This window comes from Plectrocnemia conspersa, unplaced genomic scaffold (genome assembly GCF_051122295.1).
Source record: "Plectrocnemia conspersa isolate PC_06_02 unplaced genomic scaffold, ASM5112229v1 ptg000013l, whole genome shotgun sequence".
Classification (NCBI taxonomy): Eukaryota; Metazoa; Arthropoda; class Insecta; order Trichoptera; family Polycentropodidae; genus Plectrocnemia; species Plectrocnemia conspersa.
The window spans coordinates 13,021,627-13,039,469 of record NW_028277177.1 but is presented as its reverse complement, the minus strand read 5'-3'; the positions used below and the strand labels follow the sequence as shown (position 1 = coordinate 13,039,469).

At 32.2% G+C, this 17,843-nt stretch overlaps 3 protein-coding genes across 7 annotated transcripts; 1 reads left to right on the top strand and 2 right to left on the bottom strand.

The window, feature by feature from the left end:
- Nucleotides 1–13: 13 nt before the first annotated feature.
- On the top strand, nucleotides 14–4,213 carry Vang (Strabismus domain-containing protein Vang). The gene is made up of 3 exons (XM_088202688.1): nucleotides 14–154; nucleotides 270–403; nucleotides 2,623–4,213. The coding sequence occupies exons 2-3, from the start codon at nucleotides 300–302 to the stop codon at nucleotides 4,166–4,168; spliced, it is 1,650 nt and encodes a 549-aa protein (XP_088058814.1). The 5' UTR covers nucleotides 14–154; nucleotides 270–299; the 3' UTR covers nucleotides 4,169–4,213.
- Nucleotides 4,214–6,048: 1,835 nt separating this feature from the next.
- LOC148227326 (uncharacterized) lies at nucleotides 6,049–8,443 on the bottom strand. Of its 2 annotated transcripts, XM_088202691.1 has the most exons (3): nucleotides 8,017–8,443; nucleotides 7,212–7,482; nucleotides 6,049–6,350 (listed from the first exon to the last, which is right to left on the bottom strand). In XM_088202691.1, the coding sequence occupies exons 1-3, from the start codon at nucleotides 8,339–8,341 to the stop codon at nucleotides 6,095–6,097; spliced, it is 852 nt and encodes a 283-aa protein (XP_088058817.1). In that variant the 5' UTR covers nucleotides 8,342–8,443; the 3' UTR covers nucleotides 6,049–6,094. The 2 variants fall into 2 exon arrangements, with proteins under 2 accessions (XP_088058817.1, XP_088058816.1); XM_088202690.1 differs by having other exon boundaries at nucleotides 7,212–8,439.
- Nucleotides 8,444–8,577: 134 nt separating this feature from the next.
- defl (Integrator complex subunit 7) lies at nucleotides 8,578–17,170 on the bottom strand. Of its 4 annotated transcripts, none has more exons than XM_088202685.1 (17): nucleotides 16,986–17,170; nucleotides 16,509–16,923; nucleotides 15,123–15,369; nucleotides 14,863–15,060; nucleotides 14,656–14,801; nucleotides 14,464–14,596; nucleotides 14,143–14,390; nucleotides 13,136–13,517; nucleotides 12,920–13,069; nucleotides 12,695–12,843; nucleotides 12,528–12,625; nucleotides 12,342–12,457; nucleotides 12,103–12,276; nucleotides 11,906–12,010; nucleotides 11,572–11,797; nucleotides 10,322–10,369; nucleotides 8,578–8,678 (listed from the first exon to the last, which is right to left on the bottom strand). In XM_088202685.1, the coding sequence occupies exons 1-15, from the start codon at nucleotides 17,074–17,076 to the stop codon at nucleotides 11,573–11,575; spliced, it is 2,877 nt and encodes a 958-aa protein (XP_088058811.1). In that variant the 5' UTR covers nucleotides 17,077–17,170; the 3' UTR covers nucleotides 8,578–8,678; nucleotides 10,322–10,369; nucleotide 11,572. The 4 variants fall into 4 exon arrangements, with proteins under 4 accessions (XP_088058811.1, XP_088058809.1, XP_088058810.1 ...); XM_088202683.1 differs by having other exon boundaries at nucleotides 11,585–11,797; XM_088202684.1 differs by lacking the exon at nucleotides 10,322–10,369.
- Between the last annotated feature and the right edge of the window lie 673 nt (nucleotides 17,171–17,843).

Sequence of the window (17,843 nt, the reverse complement as noted above, 5' to 3'; positions counted from 1 at the left end):
AAAGTAGAACATCACTATAGAGTGATTTAGCTGGCGTTTAATTGGCGTTGGACGAGCGTTGGTCGTCTGCACCTCGCTTACGACTTTCGCCGGCTCGATAAAATCCTGGAATTTCCATCCACAACTTTCGATTCATGTTCGGGACGTTCGTCAGGTGAGAGCGCTCCGACCGGACCTTCGTTACTCGCGGTTCAATAACCGGAATCTTATTAGAATTCATATCGCTAGCTCGACTCTGCTCGTTTAATTTGTGTAATAAAACTTTACAGTTACCCTGATGGAATACGTTTGGGGAGTTGATGGTCTCCGAAATGGAGACTGAATCTGTGCGATCTGATCTCAGCGGTCGATCGAGAAGATCTCGTGGACATAGAGACAGACACAATACACACAGGAGTACGCGGTGAGATAAAATTATGCTTTATAATATTACTGAAAATAATTCATAGATAGAAAGCAGGTATAAAAACATGTTTACTGACATAAACATAGTTTTGAGATATATTTTTTTTATAATTTATAATAAAGATACAAGGTTTTAGTTATTGTACTTCTGTTTCAATAATGTTCAGTGATGGAAATAGTGTTTTGATTATTTTTTCATGAATGATTTTGTTTATTATGCAGTTTCGTAATATAATAGTAAGGTTTTTTCTTGTTTTATAAACTATAAATAATAAAGGCGTTGTGACACTAGATTGGCTTTAGTGTTTCATTTCGAGGATCAGAAGTGACTGTTTTGGATGTTAGTGAAAATGTTCTTGGAAGAGACGCAACTTTGTGATTTTTCCTGTTTTGTCTGGGAATGTCTCAAAGTGTACAGATAATTTTACTTAAAACGAATCAAACGAGAGGATTCAAAATCCTTTTATCAGGCTGTTCTGTAAGTTTTTTTTCAGCTTATTTAACCTGCACCTTAAAACATTTCTTAAGGTGCAGGTTAAATAAGTTGAAAATTAAAATGTAATTATTCTCCGCATGTTCATTTTTTTATCTGATTCAAAAAATACATTATTTTTAGAAGCAATAAATTATTTATTGTCGTTTTTATATCTACTTTTTTCACCTAAAAACTATTTCAGGGATCTAAATAGATGATAATCGTTCAGAGCAATCTCTAAAAAATACAGTGGGTGAGAAAGGAGTTCTCAAGAAAATCCATTAATTTTTCTATCGTCTTCTTGGATACATGAAGGCGAGCACTGTCTTGGTGTAAAATTACCCTTCTTTAATTCATAAGGGAAGGTCTTTTTACGGTCTGAGTCACTGAATTAGCTCAGTACATTGTATGTCTGTCGTAATTGTCTGCTTATAATCCAACAACTCATAATAAATATGTCCTTCATATCCAGGGACATCATTTGGGGGGGCAGGTGAGGGCATTTGCCCCCCATGAATTTGGCCAGAAAAATGCATGCCATTAAATAAAACACTATAAATTTTAATGAAATTGAAATATTAAAAATATGACCACCAATCTCTTGCCCCTCACCCTGAAAAAATTTGAAATGGTGTTCCTGATTCTAAACCAGAAATTCTTGGGTTATCCCTCAAAGAAAATCTTTAAAAAAATAGTCTATCCTGAAAATATTTCCCAATATTTGTCTTTTTAGTAAAATCATATCGGAATACATATTGAACGGTAGATTTATTGTATATTTATACCAGTGAAAATATAATTTATCTGACAGGTGCCAATAAAATTATATGAGTTCAAATTTTCCATACATAGTAATATATACATTTACACTTTATCATTATTTATTCACATGCAATGTATAAATGTTACAGTGAATATGTATTTTTCAGTGAAATTATATTTTCACTAGTGAAGTTCAAATATGTTTTCACCAATAGATATGTATATATTTCTACTAGCGAAAATATAATTTATCTGTTCAACTTTTGCAAAAACAAAAATGTGAAATGAAACTGTTCATATCCCACCAAATGCATAACATGATCATATTTGGGTGTAATTCTGTTCCCAGGGTTGGAATTGGGGGTGGATTAACATCCAACCACTATCTTTTATGTCGCGTGTTATAAATAAAGGATCCACTTCTAATCTTCAGTAACAATTTTACTCGAAATAAATCTTTCTGTTCTAGAATCATTAATTATTGACATATTAAGATTCGCTTTGTGAGATTTTCCCTAGACAGTTTATAAGATACCTATACCACCTTTCCTAATTTTTTAAATCTCTGAACTGATGTAGGCGACACGTTGCTTGCTTCTGTATCGTTAATCTCAGACCTGCTTTGATGGCAGCCCTAATATCCTCACTAACAACCCCTAAGGATTACACGTCCCTACATAGATGTTCAATGTCAAAATATTTAGATCCACATTTGACACTTTCTAAATAATTGCCCGTTGCATTACATAAGTTTTTAACTGATATTACCGCATTATGACTAAATTGAAACTCATAAAGCATAATATAGCTTAATTGAGATTATTTTATCTTTACTACCATTATTGATTTATGGTTGAAAATATCGAAATAAAAAATATCCCGATACATTGATACGACTACTGTTAACAAACACTGAAAAAATAGTGAAATTATCGTTAATTTAAAAATTAAATTAAACATCAACATATTTATTATTTCAGGAGCAGTAAATCTTCGAGAGGCAAAGACATCGAAGATGATATGGCGCCTTTCCAAACAAGTGTGAATATAAACCCAGACAGCGGACGTGAGGGCCAAGAAGTTATCGAAGTTCAAATATTACCACAAGATGAAAATTGGGGTGAAAATACGACTGCTATCACAGGAAACACCTCAGATAATTCCCAATCCATCGAAGATGTTAGCATTTGGCCGCCTGACGAAGGCCAAGGCGTCACTTACCTATGTCGACAACATTTCGCGACTGCCGTCACATTGTTCCTATGCATCATAGCGTTTTTGAGCCCGATTGCTATGGTAATATTGCCGAAACTGGGCATTTTGGGCACTTCAGAGTCATCCATTTTAGGTGTACAAGAAAGGGCCGCTTTAGCTGCTTGCAGTACTGAGTGTCGCGGAGCCTTGGCGAGCTTAGCTTGTCGATTAGCAGCTTTGGGCGCCGGCGGTTGGGCTTTATTATTCCGCCCGCCTTCTGCGAGAGTTCCGAGAGCTCCTTTAGCTCGTGTAGCATTATTACTTCTATTAGCTCTCTGTACTTTTACACATTGGTTGTTTTATTTGGCTGCTGCCGAAAGAGAAGAAGATGGCGGCGAATACCGCGCTCACGTCAGCTCAGCTAGCGCATTAACTGATACACTCTTATGTGTATTGGTTGCCACGGCTCTCGTCGGAGAAGTTAGACCTTTACAACCTGCGTATTGTATCAAAGTAATAAGATCACCGGATGGAGTCAGTCGCTCCTTTACGTTAGGGCGTTTGAGCGTACAGAGTGCGGCCACAGCTTTATTAGCTAGATACTATACAGAATTCCCAGTTTATAACCCTTATCTTGAAAAAACTCCACTTTCTAAATCGCAGAGAAAAGCACATCAATCTAGCTTCAAGTTTTACGATGTAGATGGAACGAACGGGACTTCGGTTCAATCCAGCCAAACGAGATCGGTCCTTACGACGTCGACGCGTCGGAGAGACTCAGCTCACAATGAAAGGTTTTACGAAGAACATGAATATGAGCGAAGAGTGCGAAAACGAAGAGCTCGTTTATTAACAGCGGCCGAAGAAGCGTTCGCACACGTTAAGCGCGTAAGATCGTGTGGAACGACATCCGGATCGACGAGACCTTTGGAAGCTCACGAAGCTGCTCAAGCTGTATTTCCGTCGTTATCGAGAGCATTACAAAAATATCTTCGTGTCACGAGACAACAGCCGAGACATTCGGTCGAATCGATTTTAAGTCATCTCGCTCGATGTCTAGCGAGAGATCTTTCACCGAGAACGTTCCTAGAGCCGTTCCTCAGCGGCATACCAGCTTTACCGACGAGTAATAGCCCTCAATCGTGGGCTCTGGAAAGCGCCGTAGCTCCCACGACTCCGTTGCGAGACGGTCACATTTTCCAATTGCGGCAGGGAGACGTTTGTTTGCTTTGTAGTGTCAGATGCTTACCTTCGTTAACTATCTCTGAAGAGCTACCGGATCCCACGACCGAACGTTTCGTCATCAGAGTCAATTCGGAAACGTCCGTCTGACCCTTGCCTATGGTTCAAGAGCCATTTCACCGATTAGTATAAAAATAATACATAATCATTTACCAGTGTCTTTTAATAATAGCCGTAGTTATTCAATGGTTATTGTAAAAAATGTGGTAAAATTTTAATTACTTGTAAATTATATACGGTAGCTAATTGAGCTTTAAATCATAAAATATTGAATGCATAAGATTTTTTTTATAGTGAAAGTTGAACACATTTTATCAATGGCATATCGAAATTTTTATATCAATTTTTATAAAATCGATTTAATGTTGTATTTTGTACATACCTCAGTTGCTAAATATTAGGATTAACAATACTTTACTATAAAATATTTTTTTATTTAATAAATAGTAAATATTGTGAAGAATAGTATCATATTTTTTAAATATGATTTTGTACATTTTTTATATTTATATTATAATATAATTTGGTGTTGTGATAAAAACAATTCTAACTGAAATGTGTATTAAACATGTACATAAGATTTATTAACATAAGTAAAACTAAATAATATCTAACTGTACAACGATTTTGTACTTTTTGCCATAAAGATAACTCGATTTGTGAGGAAATTACATGTTAATTTTAAGCTGCATCATTATTTTTCCAATTTGTGTTTTTGAGTTAATGAAATGATTCTCTTTATTCGTTATATATTATTATTAATTACATATTAGCTATATAACAGTGTCTCGGTTTTTAGATATCATTTAGTGACGGTGTGTGAGTTGTGACTTTTAAGAAGTGGTGTGTAAAATATTGTAGCCCTTATTGTTAATAATATACATATATGTATATAGAAAATGTCAATACACATCCAGCTATACCATGCTCCTTACTGTTTGCTCGTGCTATAAAAATCGTTTTTTACAAAATTAAAATAGTATATTTTGTAAAAAAATATGATTAATTTGGAATATCTAAAAAAAACACGACCTTATTGGAAAAATATAATGGAATTAATCGAGCCATTTTATCTTTGTGGTAAAAATCTTGTTGTGCAATGTTTTTAGTATATTAAGGTTTAATTAAAGATCTGAATGATTTGAGAACCATGCAATAAAAATGACTCAAAACAAATACTTTAAAATAATATAGTTTCCATATCATTCTAAATTGGATTTAAATACGCTTTCGTTTTAGTGTATTTCAATTAAAAAAAATATATTTACATTTAAGATTTATGTGTAAGAAGACTGTACTTAAATGATAAATTGATATTGTTTTGTGTTGTTGATCTTTTTTACATGTTTCGATATGTTTATAATTATTTATGAATCAGAATGGATTTTGATCATTTTGTTTTTATACCAAAACGTGTACGTATTCGGATTAGGATCAAATCCTAGATTAATAATTTTATACCTATTTAATATTATATAAATAGCCTTAAATATGTATTATTTTCTTAATTCCATAGATGTGATATTTTAATAGCCACAAATTTGCATTTATTTCTTGTGTCGAACCGTACTTAGTAAAATATTTATTTAATATACTCAAATGTACTTATAATTAAATCGTATGGAATTGATATTGCGTTATTGAGATTGAACATATCTTTAGCAGTAAATAATTTTTGGCACAAAGCTCTCTATTTACTTTTGTGTAAGCAAACTGGAATTTAATGCTCAAATAGTGAATCTCTGCACAATAAGTTAGACTGAAGATACGCTTTTGATACAATCTGATGTTACATTATTTCTTGTCTATATCTCGACTGAATTGTACATGCGTGCGTTTCTTGTGTATTATGTCCGTGCCTGGTAATTATATGACTTAGATATATTATAATCCAAAGTTTGTATACTAAATTAAGCGCAGATGTGTGTAGCTTTTTATATTGCATTTTTTATTATATATATATATAAATAAAAAAGTTTACACAATTTATTGCTTTTTAAAAAATATTAATACAAATCAATAATGTTCAGCTCTGTTGGGTTCAATTGTGATCTCTGCATAAGCCGATTGAGAGCTCACCGATCTCATATTCGAATTCCTCTTTGGCCATACGTATACCAACCACATTGCCAGAGCGGAGAGCAAGGTGCACATTACTATTAGACCGTTGACTATTAACCAGCGTAGTACTTCCAAGTGCGTTGGACATGAGAATTTTTCTTCTTTTGCCATAAACATTTGCTGATATTCCAATTGGACTGGATAGTAGCATCTACAATAAAAATAATAATATTGATTTAATAAATTATAATTTATGGAGGCATTTTACAATCTACATATCTTTTGAGTTTTGTTTTTGATGAAATTTGGCTAAAGAAAGTAGCAAAAAAGCTTTTTTGTAAGAATAAAATATAAGGTGAATAATACGGAATCTGATAAAATAGTAGGAATCCAACATAACTTCGCGTTAGAAATCACCATCTAAACAAAATACGATATTTATTTATGTTCTTCCGTTTCAATACAGCAGGCGTTAGCCTACGGTGGTAAAAACAATCAGCCACTACCAAGTAAGAAGTGAGACATCCGACTGAAATCGATGTCTGTAAATCAGTGACATCTATTTTATTAATTATAAGCGATTCAGCTTATAATCAATAGGTATCACTATGCACGATTTAGCTCAATTGACTTAAATTATTCATCCATGAGATTAGAAAAATAAAATCTGTAATGATCGATAGGAATTATAATTATATAAGAGCCACTAATTCCGATCTCTCAGACTTAGTACGATTGACTCCATTGGTCTATCGTGCTGGTATAAAATATGAGAACACTCAGAAATAGAAATCGCCAAAGCCTTAAAAATGTAAACAAATGACGTTTACTAGACCTTTTTGAAAGCAAAGCAGCAAACGTTCAAATCATAAATGTTAATCATTGCATACAGTGCAAGAATAACCGCTTGTGTCACGCGTGAACAACATGATTGTTTTCATTCGAACGAACGGTTAATAAATTAGAAATGCCAGAAAGATTAGTGGATTTGTTTAATAAACATAACCAATTCTAAAAAACTTTGATGCACATTATACATACAATTGAAGTTTAGTTGAAAAATATTACTAACCTTATATTTTCTTTAAATTCTTCATTGATATTAAGTCTTAATATCCATGTGATTTTACAGTCGCACTTCCAAGGATTTCCTCGTATATCGAACGTAGTCAAATTCCAAAACAGCAGCGATAAATGCTTTTCTAGCGTTGTTAATCCCGAACCGAGGAAGCTCACGTGTTTCAACGTTGTATTATATTCAGGGTAATATTCATTCTTCAATTTGACGCCAAAAGAGTATGGATTAAAATAATTAAAATTACAATTTTCTAATTGGAGATTCTCTAATTTATTTAAAGGTAAAAATGTATTGTTTTTGATGTCATTCAAATACAGCATGTGATTCGCTATCAAGTGTCTGAGTAATGGAAGTTCTTTGAAATCGTCAGATTCAAACGTTTCTATATGGTTTGCCGATATATCCAAATATTCTAAGGTATCCGGCAAAACTGGCAACGATGAGAAGTTATTATAAGAAAGATCAATTTTCTTTAAAGTATACGCAGAAGAAAAAAATTGATAGCATAGCCCGGTAATACTATTGTTTTTCAAGTGTAGTGTTTCCAATTTATTATTGACTGAAATGCCTTCAACATCAAACACATCAGCTCGGCTCCAGAAAAAAAATCCCAAATCATTATCGTTCAAATTTAATTCTTTCAAAATTGGCAAATATAGAAAAGTTTGCCGGTCGAATTTCTTAAAATTGTTATCTGCTAAATTGAGCATTTTTAAATTAACGACACCATGAAAAGTAGCTAGACTCAAATTCGCGATTCGATTCTCACTCAAATCTAATAATTCCAAATTCGGTAAACCTTCGAAAGCGTTTCCTTCGATGTACTCAATCTTATTTCTATTCAGCATAAGACTCTTCAAAGTCGAACTCGGTAAAAACTTTACAACTTCTTCAATTTCATTTCTTGATAGATCAACGGTATCCGCAAATAGTGGTAAAGATGCATTTTCAAGCACTTTGATTTTTCTTCCAAAACAATTCACTCGAACAGCCAATGAATTTATCTTTGAACACTTGCAATGGTAAGGCGATTTAACATCACACAACGATACACTACCTTCATGCGCTAACACCGCATGGAAACACACTAAGGTTAATAATTTAATAACACTAATTCTGCACATCTTTAATCATGTATTATAAAATGAAATAACTTTTAAAAATATAGTATTATATACTGTACCGTTCTTATCAAATCAATGATAAGATTATAAAGCGTATTTTTTTAATAATAATATCATTTAGTTCCAATAGTAATATCAATTCAATCAAATGAGCCAATTTTGATATAGCGTTATCTATATATTATATTAACACAGTTCCCAATCATTTACTTACATATATATATAGAAAAAATATATTAAACATAAAAATTTATTAATAAAATTTATTACATTTGTATAATTAAAATCTTCTTGCGGCTTGCGATTGGGCATTTTTTGTACTATTATCTTCTAAAACCTGAAAAATAATGTAAGTGTTTAATATACATATATACAAAGTATTATTTAAAATAAGTTTAATTTAATATGTATTAATAAAATAAGAAAGTCAAAAAGTGAATGTTAGTACCAATAAGATAAACAAAGCCATTAAAATCAGACAATAATTGTGTACTTATAGATAGAAGAAAAATCTTTGCTTAATCACTCTATATTATAATATATGCTGTTATTTACTTTAGTTCTACTTTGAGACTCCAGTGGATTCCTAGCCCGGGGGCCCAGGCTCGCGAGAGAGCTCGATACTGATCGATTTTATAAAATTATTTTTTCACTATTTGTCACAAAATCGATTAGTTTTGTTCGTCTTCGTATTTCAGAGTTAATTCGATTTGTAGTAAATTGTCGCTGTACCTGCTATGACCGAACTTCTTATAATTGTTTTGAGTCGCAAGTTTTTATTATATTGTAAACTTAAAAATATTATAATTTTATTTTGTTAGACTAAGTTTATTTTAATTAAAAAATATGTGTTTTTTCACATTATCGTAAAATTATAGTAGAAATTATATAAAAGAGAATGAAAATTTAGAATGGTTATTTCAACCTGAATTTAAAAATTTTCATATTATTAGCGAATACAAATTTATACTTTCGGTGAAAACTAACTATGAAGAAGAAGCAAATATTACATATGACGATGAACAAAATAGAAATGTAACACCTGAAGGAGGAATGACTTTGGAAGATCATAATGCAATTGATGATTTAGACACTATTCTGTTGACAACTCTAATATATATGATAACCCTCATATATGGCCTTGAGTAATCTTAAATAAGTTGCAACAAAATATAGTACAAACGATCAGCTTTTGAGAATTCCTAAGTATTTATAAAGATTTACCAAAATATATTAATGGTAGAGAATTTCAAGATTCAATGATTTATACTAAAATGAAAGATAAAAGATTAAGAGAGCATTTTTCACGAGAATGGTCAACGTGGAGTAAACTAAAAGAAACTCTTTATTGTCTACCGTGTAAAACGTTTTACAATAAAAATAATATAAATTTAAGCAATTTAGCTAAAGATGGATTTTTACCCAGAAATAAACCTTGGAAAAAGTTATACTATAATTTGCCATTTTACGAAAATAGTGTTGAGCAAAACAATATTTGAATTAGTAATTTATTTTGGAATTGTTAAAAATATGTGGCATCGATAAACATTTAAAATGGCAAATTTAGTGAGATGACCAAATGGAAAGAAATTTTACAATGAATTTTAAACGTAGTATTATTTTTATCATTTAGAAGTTTAGTATTTCAGGGGGACAGCACATTAACTGGAGATCTTCACAATGGGAATTTCTTAGGAGTATTAGAATTAATTGGTAAATATGACGAGGTAATACGACAACATCTCGCTAAAGTTAAAAAAATATCAAGATATGACAGGACAAGCATATTGGTTGTAGCATTCTCAAAATGAGTTTATTAGTCTGTGAAAAAGTACTTCAAACTATTCTAGAACAAAGAAAAGAAGCGATTTATTATGGAATAATAGTAGATGCAGCCCCAGATGTTTCACACAACAAACAAAATGTCTTAATTCTCAGATTAATATCACAAAATCAAGATTCCAATGAATTCAAAGTTACCGAACGTTTCATAGAGTTCATGATATTTCAGTAGACTAGGGCTGTTCGCTGAAAACGAAAGAAATTCGATGACAAGAATGGCTCAATGACTTATCGATCTTGTGAAAAAATCAAGAAAATGTAATTTGAAATGATTTACAATCAAGTACATACATATGTATGTAAAAATAATTTGTAAATAATTGTGTAAATAAAAATGTAAATGAAAATATAAATAATTGTTTTAATAAAAATGTAAAAAATTATGTAAATAAAAATGTAAATAAATATATAAAATAAAATGTAAATAAATATATAAAATAAAATGTAAATAAATATATAAAATAAAATGTAAATAAATATATAAAATAAAATGTAAATAAATATATAAAATAAAATGTAAATATTATAATTGTGTGAATAAAAATGTAAATAACTGTGTTAATAAAAATGTAAGTAAATGTGTAAATAAAAATGTAAATAAAAATGTAAATAATTATTGAATTATCATGTGAATTGTATTTAGCTATTATTTTATGTGAATTTAATTGTTATTACAACATATACTAATAATATAAATTTTGTGCTTTTATAATATTTAAATTTCGTGGTTCTGGTGCTGGAAGAGTTACGATTCATACCTATTGGCAACTTTGATGAATTCTTGCACTGTTAGTATCTTTAGATATGAACGAACTTTGGAAACTACTGCCTAAATTATGTATCACAATACTAAAATGTACATATCAGTCCGATGTTTCTGACTGAGATTCGAAAATGGTTATTTTAACATCAGGAAAATGTTAGCTGCAGTCTCGCAAGGCAGTGTTTTTGGAACTATGATATATCGATTGTATGTCCAGAAATTAAAATTGCAATATTTGCGGATGGTACTTCAATCATGACATTTTATTTACTCCATTCTATTTATTTTACTTTTGCAGGATAATTTTCTACAGAACTTCATACATTGATTTTAGGTATCACAATTTTTAAAAATGAGAACATGGAACATATATAATTAGAAACCGCTACGTGCTTCTATATAAAAATAATGATCCTCATTTGCCTATTCCTATCACCATACACCAAAAAATATATTAATTCAATAATTATTTTTTTAAAAAGACCATATTTATACTAATAAACAATTTTACCACATGATACAATCATATCTACACAACGCATTAAATTATTATTAAGCGGCTCTATCTAATCGAGTGTTGGTTAGCAATCTGTTTCATTCCAATATAATATAAATGTATACATACATTAATAACATACCTTTACGTTGAGAGTATGTCTTGGACCAGTTCTCCACAGAACGCCCGATTCATCTAACAAAGCAGCTTCTACTGCGACCAAAACGTTAGTTCCTCCACTTCCGCCGCCTTGATTGGTCGCCCCAAGGAAGCTCACTAGCAATTGTGTAGAAAAGAAGTCGTGAGCTGGTTTTAATCGTTCGGTTAACGTAACAAAAGGTGCGGTTTGTTCTCCCTGAAATCACACAGGTAAATAAGATTCAGTGCGTCAAAATTGAGTCAAAATATTTAAATGAAATAAGCTGTGTTGTAGTCGTACGCTAACAAATATTAACGAGCATACTTTGGTTTCGGGCAGCTTTTGAATGTGAGCTGTAAGAGTGAGTTGAACTGTTGCTGCTTTTCTAAAGAGTCCTGCTTGTGCGCCCATTTGAATTACTCCTTCAACCTATAAATTAATATTAATTATTTATTGACTGTGATTCATTTTTTGTCGAAGGTCGCTCGTAGCATAACTAGTTCTGGAATTAAAATATCTACCTTGACAGTCAAATGGTGATTGTGTAACACGGAATGGTGATCACCAGCCGATTTCGGTTGAGCACTCACAGCCAATCTAACAGCAGTAGTTTGCAGCGGTTGGAAGAAAAATCTTGGCATTGGAAGCGGAGCATGGCACAAGGTCGCTGCTTGTTGCCACACACATTCAATTTGCTATAAAAAATATGAATTATATCAATATAAAATATAAAACCTTTATTATAATAAATAAATATTACTCTATGCGTAATGATTGGTTTCAAATCGTTAGATTCCATCATTTTTGTGGTGATTTCGCTGATCTTTTGGCACGTCGCTATCAACAATTGAGATTCGAGGCAATAATTCGATAAATCTGTATTTGTACATTATAATATAATCAATATATAAACATAAATGCAAACAAAATTATATTTAGAATCTACCTTGAGCTTGAATGATATCTGAGATACCCTGATCTTGTAAATTGGCAGTGGATACTCGTTCTAAAGATTGAGCAATCAATGAGCATACTTGTTGAAGTCTAAGGATTAAAAGATATATTAGTATACATAGATCGGATGTTAATTTGAGATTTAATTTAAAAAACTACATTTGCAAGTGATCCAAAGTTGGAGGATCAGCATCGAAACTAGTTTGATATAATCGGCAGTAACTTTCGGCTAAGCCTTTGAATTCGATGGATGCTTTTCTCAATTGTTGTGTGATGTGACCACAACGTAAGAACTCATCTCGGCTTGTCTATAAATAAATTAAATATAAGCGTTAGTTTATTTAAGTTATTTCTTTGATAAAAGTATAATAAAAATAATTAAACCTGTGCTTGCGTAAGGGCTATGGCTGGTGGTGGTTGAGCACAGAATGCACGGCACGCAGCCAATACTCTCGCTAATGCACCGAGCATCTCTCCTCTGACTCGAACATACTCCCATTGAAAAGTGGCACATTGACCACCAGACCATCCAGCCTATACAATGGAAGAAATGTACAGAAAATATCGCTTACATCATACTTTTAAGCATCAGATATTTACCTTCAACGATGCCATAGCTTGATGATACAAAGTAGTCGCCGTACGAAGCGATTGTTGGAGGTCCTTAGCAGTAGACGCTTGTAGAGTTGCTTCGGCCTTAGCTATCATATGTATAGCACCCAACCAATGATAAGCTAATTCACTTCCAGCTCTTCCTGGTAACTCAGACATAAAATTTGCAGCTACACCGTGTTGTCCATATCTCATAGCGGCACGAGATACTCTAAAATGCACCCATAGATTCATCGGATTGACGGCTCCTTGAATAACGTTTAAAACGTGTGACGGCCAATCGTGACCAGCTATGACTTGAAATAAGACGGTGCATAATATGACAATAGCGTCTGCTTCGATGTTGTCACTCTTATTTTCTAAATTATTGCTGTAAAATAGATAATTATATATTATTTAGTATTCTTATGATACTGCAATTATCACTTCTCAGAAGTCAAACATTCACATCAAAAGCAATAAAATCGTGTCGGTGCCAACACATAGTTTTATAGTAGCTGGTTTCATTATTACGAATAGATAATACGTGGGTTATATTCATATAAAAATAATCTGTAAGCACTTCCTTCAATTTTTTTACCTGAGTTTTTAGCCTCTAGATTTTCGGATTTCGAATTTTTCAACCATTTTGATTAATATAATATTAAAAACATATTCGGCTAAAGCGCTAAGTAAATACTTTGTGTGTGATTTTGTTATATAAAAATAGAAATGTCGAAATGCACAAATTTGTGCATACGGTATTCAACGTGTTAACAAAAAAATATGGATGTAATTAAAAAGAAAAAAAACACGTAGATTAATTCAATTCATAATACACCATGTGCTCATCATAGCACAAGTAATGAGGGCTGTCACTCAATGTGACAAAAATTTACTTGAGAGAAGAACAGGGCACCCAAAACAAGCAGAGGAAAATAATTTATGTTGAAGGATACGAAAACTAGTTTTTTTTATAAAAGGATTGGAGCTCTCCAAGCGTTATAATAACTCACATTGTAATATCCATCATTTCAACATCAGTCGTTCCTTTATTTTCCTCCTTTATTTTTGGAGTTACTGAGTTTAATCTTCGTACAACTGACGGTAAAGCATTTCGAACGTGATTCGGATGTCTTGCGCCCAATGCTCCCAAAGCTGATATGAGAGCAGTCGCTCGTCTACTTCTCGCTTCTTCTATTTCATGGCCTATCAATTCGACGAGACGCTTGCAGTCATTTTCGCACCATTCGCACATTTGGACCTTAAATCATATACAAATAAATCAATACAAAAATGAATTTTATATAAATGATCTAAATATAATATACACTCACAACACATTTAAGTGTAAGTTTCAATTGGTAGAGCTTTTCTTTCGAATCTTCTCCTTGTCCTGTGATAATGATTAGACTCTCTAATCCAATTATTAATTCTTCAATGTCGAGTATAGGCAGATTTTCTTGGAAGCTAAGAGTAAATATATAATATGTATAAAATGACTTAAAAAAATATTAAAATATATTTACCAATGAACAGCTATCATTGTCAATATATGAGCCGATTTGGAAGCAATCAATAAATTATGGCTGTAAATACTCTGATTGCACAACTCTCGAACTTTTGAATTTGGATGCATGTTAGCTTTGACCATAACTGGTTCTTTCATCAATAACTATGAAAATATATAAGTATTTATAACGACAATAGTTTTATGTATTTTTAATAAATTTTACCTCAATAACACTGAGACAACATGCTAGAGTTGTCGGGTCTGATTGTGTCAACGCAAGTGCTTCAGAAGCGAGCTTTTGAGTTGCACCCGAAGGCCATAATTCCGCACATCCACTCTTTGCTAATCTTCGTAAACCGACTACAGCCGCATTTCTTATGGAAGCTCTAGGCTCCCCTACCTTTTCTAATAATAGATCCACCTAAATAAATTATTAATGTTAGAATACTATAATTACATGATTTAAATCTAATGAAGTAATACTTGATCTGGAATATCAATGAGAGTTGAAGCAGCAAGATCTGTTAAAGTGTGTAGCATGAGTCGAACGAACGGAGCGGCTGGCATCCTAGGTAATAGTCTTGTTAGAAGAGCTCGAACTGGCCTAGCAGCTGCTGAGTCGTGATGCATGTGCCTCAAAGCTGGTATGAGCTGAAGTTTCAATCCGGCAGGAGTAGCTTGTCCTCTGATCATCTCTGATATTTTGTTGCACATTGAAACAGCAAAAGTTCTATAAAAATTAAAATCAAGTGTCGTATATTGGTTACTAACTGTTCGATTTTTAGATGAGGGTGTGACAAATAAAAATATTAAGTGTCCTGAAAATTGACAGAAATGTTGTATAATAGGCGCATGAATTGTGAAGGCACAACAGTAATTTAAATAAATAGCCGCCGCACTTGCAACCTGCATCAAAGCGGAGCAACACTGTCATTTTTTTTTTTTTTGACAAATCGATGAATAAAAGTTCAGTATGGTGATGCATGTCTGTCACTTTATCAAGTGTACAAATGGACTTTAAAGTTCCTAAACGGCATGAGTTTTGTAGTGACATTAGAGTCAATAGTAGTAGTTGAAGACATCGTAAAGGAAAATTGTCGAGTAACAGTGAATGAAATAGCTTCACTTCTGAAGAAAAGTCATAGATTAACACTCCACATATTATTGATGCCTACCAAGCTTTTTTGCAGTTTTGTCTCGAGAGTACGAGCAAGGAATGAGATTCCTCTTCACATAGCCGCTTGGAGCATTTGGAGCAGATATATAGGAACAGATCAGAAGAAAAGAACAAATCGTCTCTATGATCTATGCAAACGTGTTCGCCCATTATATCATACTTTTAGAAATGAAGATGCAAGTTGACTTGGTTGTTTAACAATGTTAATCTAAATAATAGGAGCTAGCCGTTTATTGAGGCATAGTTGGTGCCGGCGATTTGACATTGTCGAGTTGAAAGCTCATGGAAATTTATGCACATCCATGGCATTACGCTGATGCATGTGCCAAGCCACAAAAATACAGACATGGCCTATTGTCAGCGCTAGCTGCTAAGAAACTGATAGATCTAGATAGATTTAATAATCGAAGCGTTCCATAAAATATATTTGCTGATCACTATATTCAATTTTCATTGATAACTGATATTTGCAAAAATATTATCTGTACTATTTTTTATTTTCAATAGTATACTATTCTTATTAATTGTATGTACTGCAATGCTAATTAAATAGAACATTGAAAATGATAATCTATTGGTAAAATAATCAAAATTTCCACTTTATATTGGTAATTGTATCTTGAGATTTTCTCAACGGAATATGGCAGCTTAAATTAGAATATTTAAAAAATCGTAATATTAATATGACTTACTTTGACTGGGCGGCAAAATTTGAAGCTGCATAAATCGCCGCTTCGACTTCTACGCTATCGTGACTATCCAATCCGCATCTAATGGCATGATGCACGTTTTGCTTTTCAGGTATGATTGCAGCTAGAGCTCCGAGCGTTTTGAGCGTTAATGCTCTCGCAACAGGGTCGTTAGAATGTATCACGCTAAATATCCTTCTCACTATCTCATCGACATTCATAATTTTGTCGATATGTTTTTCACTCTGTTGGCAAACACGCAACACCCATAGTCTCAAAAAGTTGTTTCCCAATCTAAATACATCACTCAATTTGAGAAATGAAGAGTTTATAATGATCGGAAAGGGGTATTTTTCAAACAGTCGCGGAAATCCAACGATCGCTTCGCATTGTTCTCCGACTTTACCCGATCGTAAGCCTGAAATTATTGTACATTGATTATTATTAGTTGTGTTGTATGTATATTTTTAGGTTAGGTACCTTTATCGAGATCTATTAAAGCTGTTTGGGCATCTTGTTCAGGTTCACTTAGTGCGGCGTCGCTAAAGGAGTTGAATCTCATGCCTAACATGGTTATTTTTAGCAATAGTCGCTTGCAAAATAATAAAAGGCGACACCCAAGCCGCAACTCTCAACTGACATACGTCAAACAACACTAGTGATGTGCTTTATTGATTTTGAAATTTTAGCGCATTTACTAATCGGTTACTATTTTATGTATTATGTAAATTAAATTATATATAATAATTAATAATTATTAATATTATTATATATAATTATATATAATAATTACGGCAATGATAATTTTAAATTATTATTTTTTAACAAATAGTATTTGTAAAAAATTCCCCTTTAAAAAAATAAATAGTTTTTTATAAGTAAATGATAATAAGTCATACTGGTGAAAACAAAAAAAGTGCATTATAAATTTAAGAAAAACAAATTAAACTATGTCAACTATGTAATACAATTATATTTTTTTTCATTGCACCATTTTGATCTGAGCGATAATTTATTTCATTAGAATCGTACCCAATAAAAATAAACAGAAAAACTATGTATTTAAAATTAATATACCTTGATTGACCTAATAAATAATTAGATAATTTAATTACAAGCATATGCCGTGTCTGAATGGATAATATCATTCTCTGTATTTTGTATTCTAAACGTACTAGAATAACACCTACAAACAAATATATCATATATGCACGCAACCATATAGGTCAGCGATTAACAATTTTTTGAGTCACAACCCACAAGCAAGCAATAAGCAAGGCTTAGGATATAATAAAGCTTTACACCCAAATAATATAAAAAATAAATATATCTAATGTA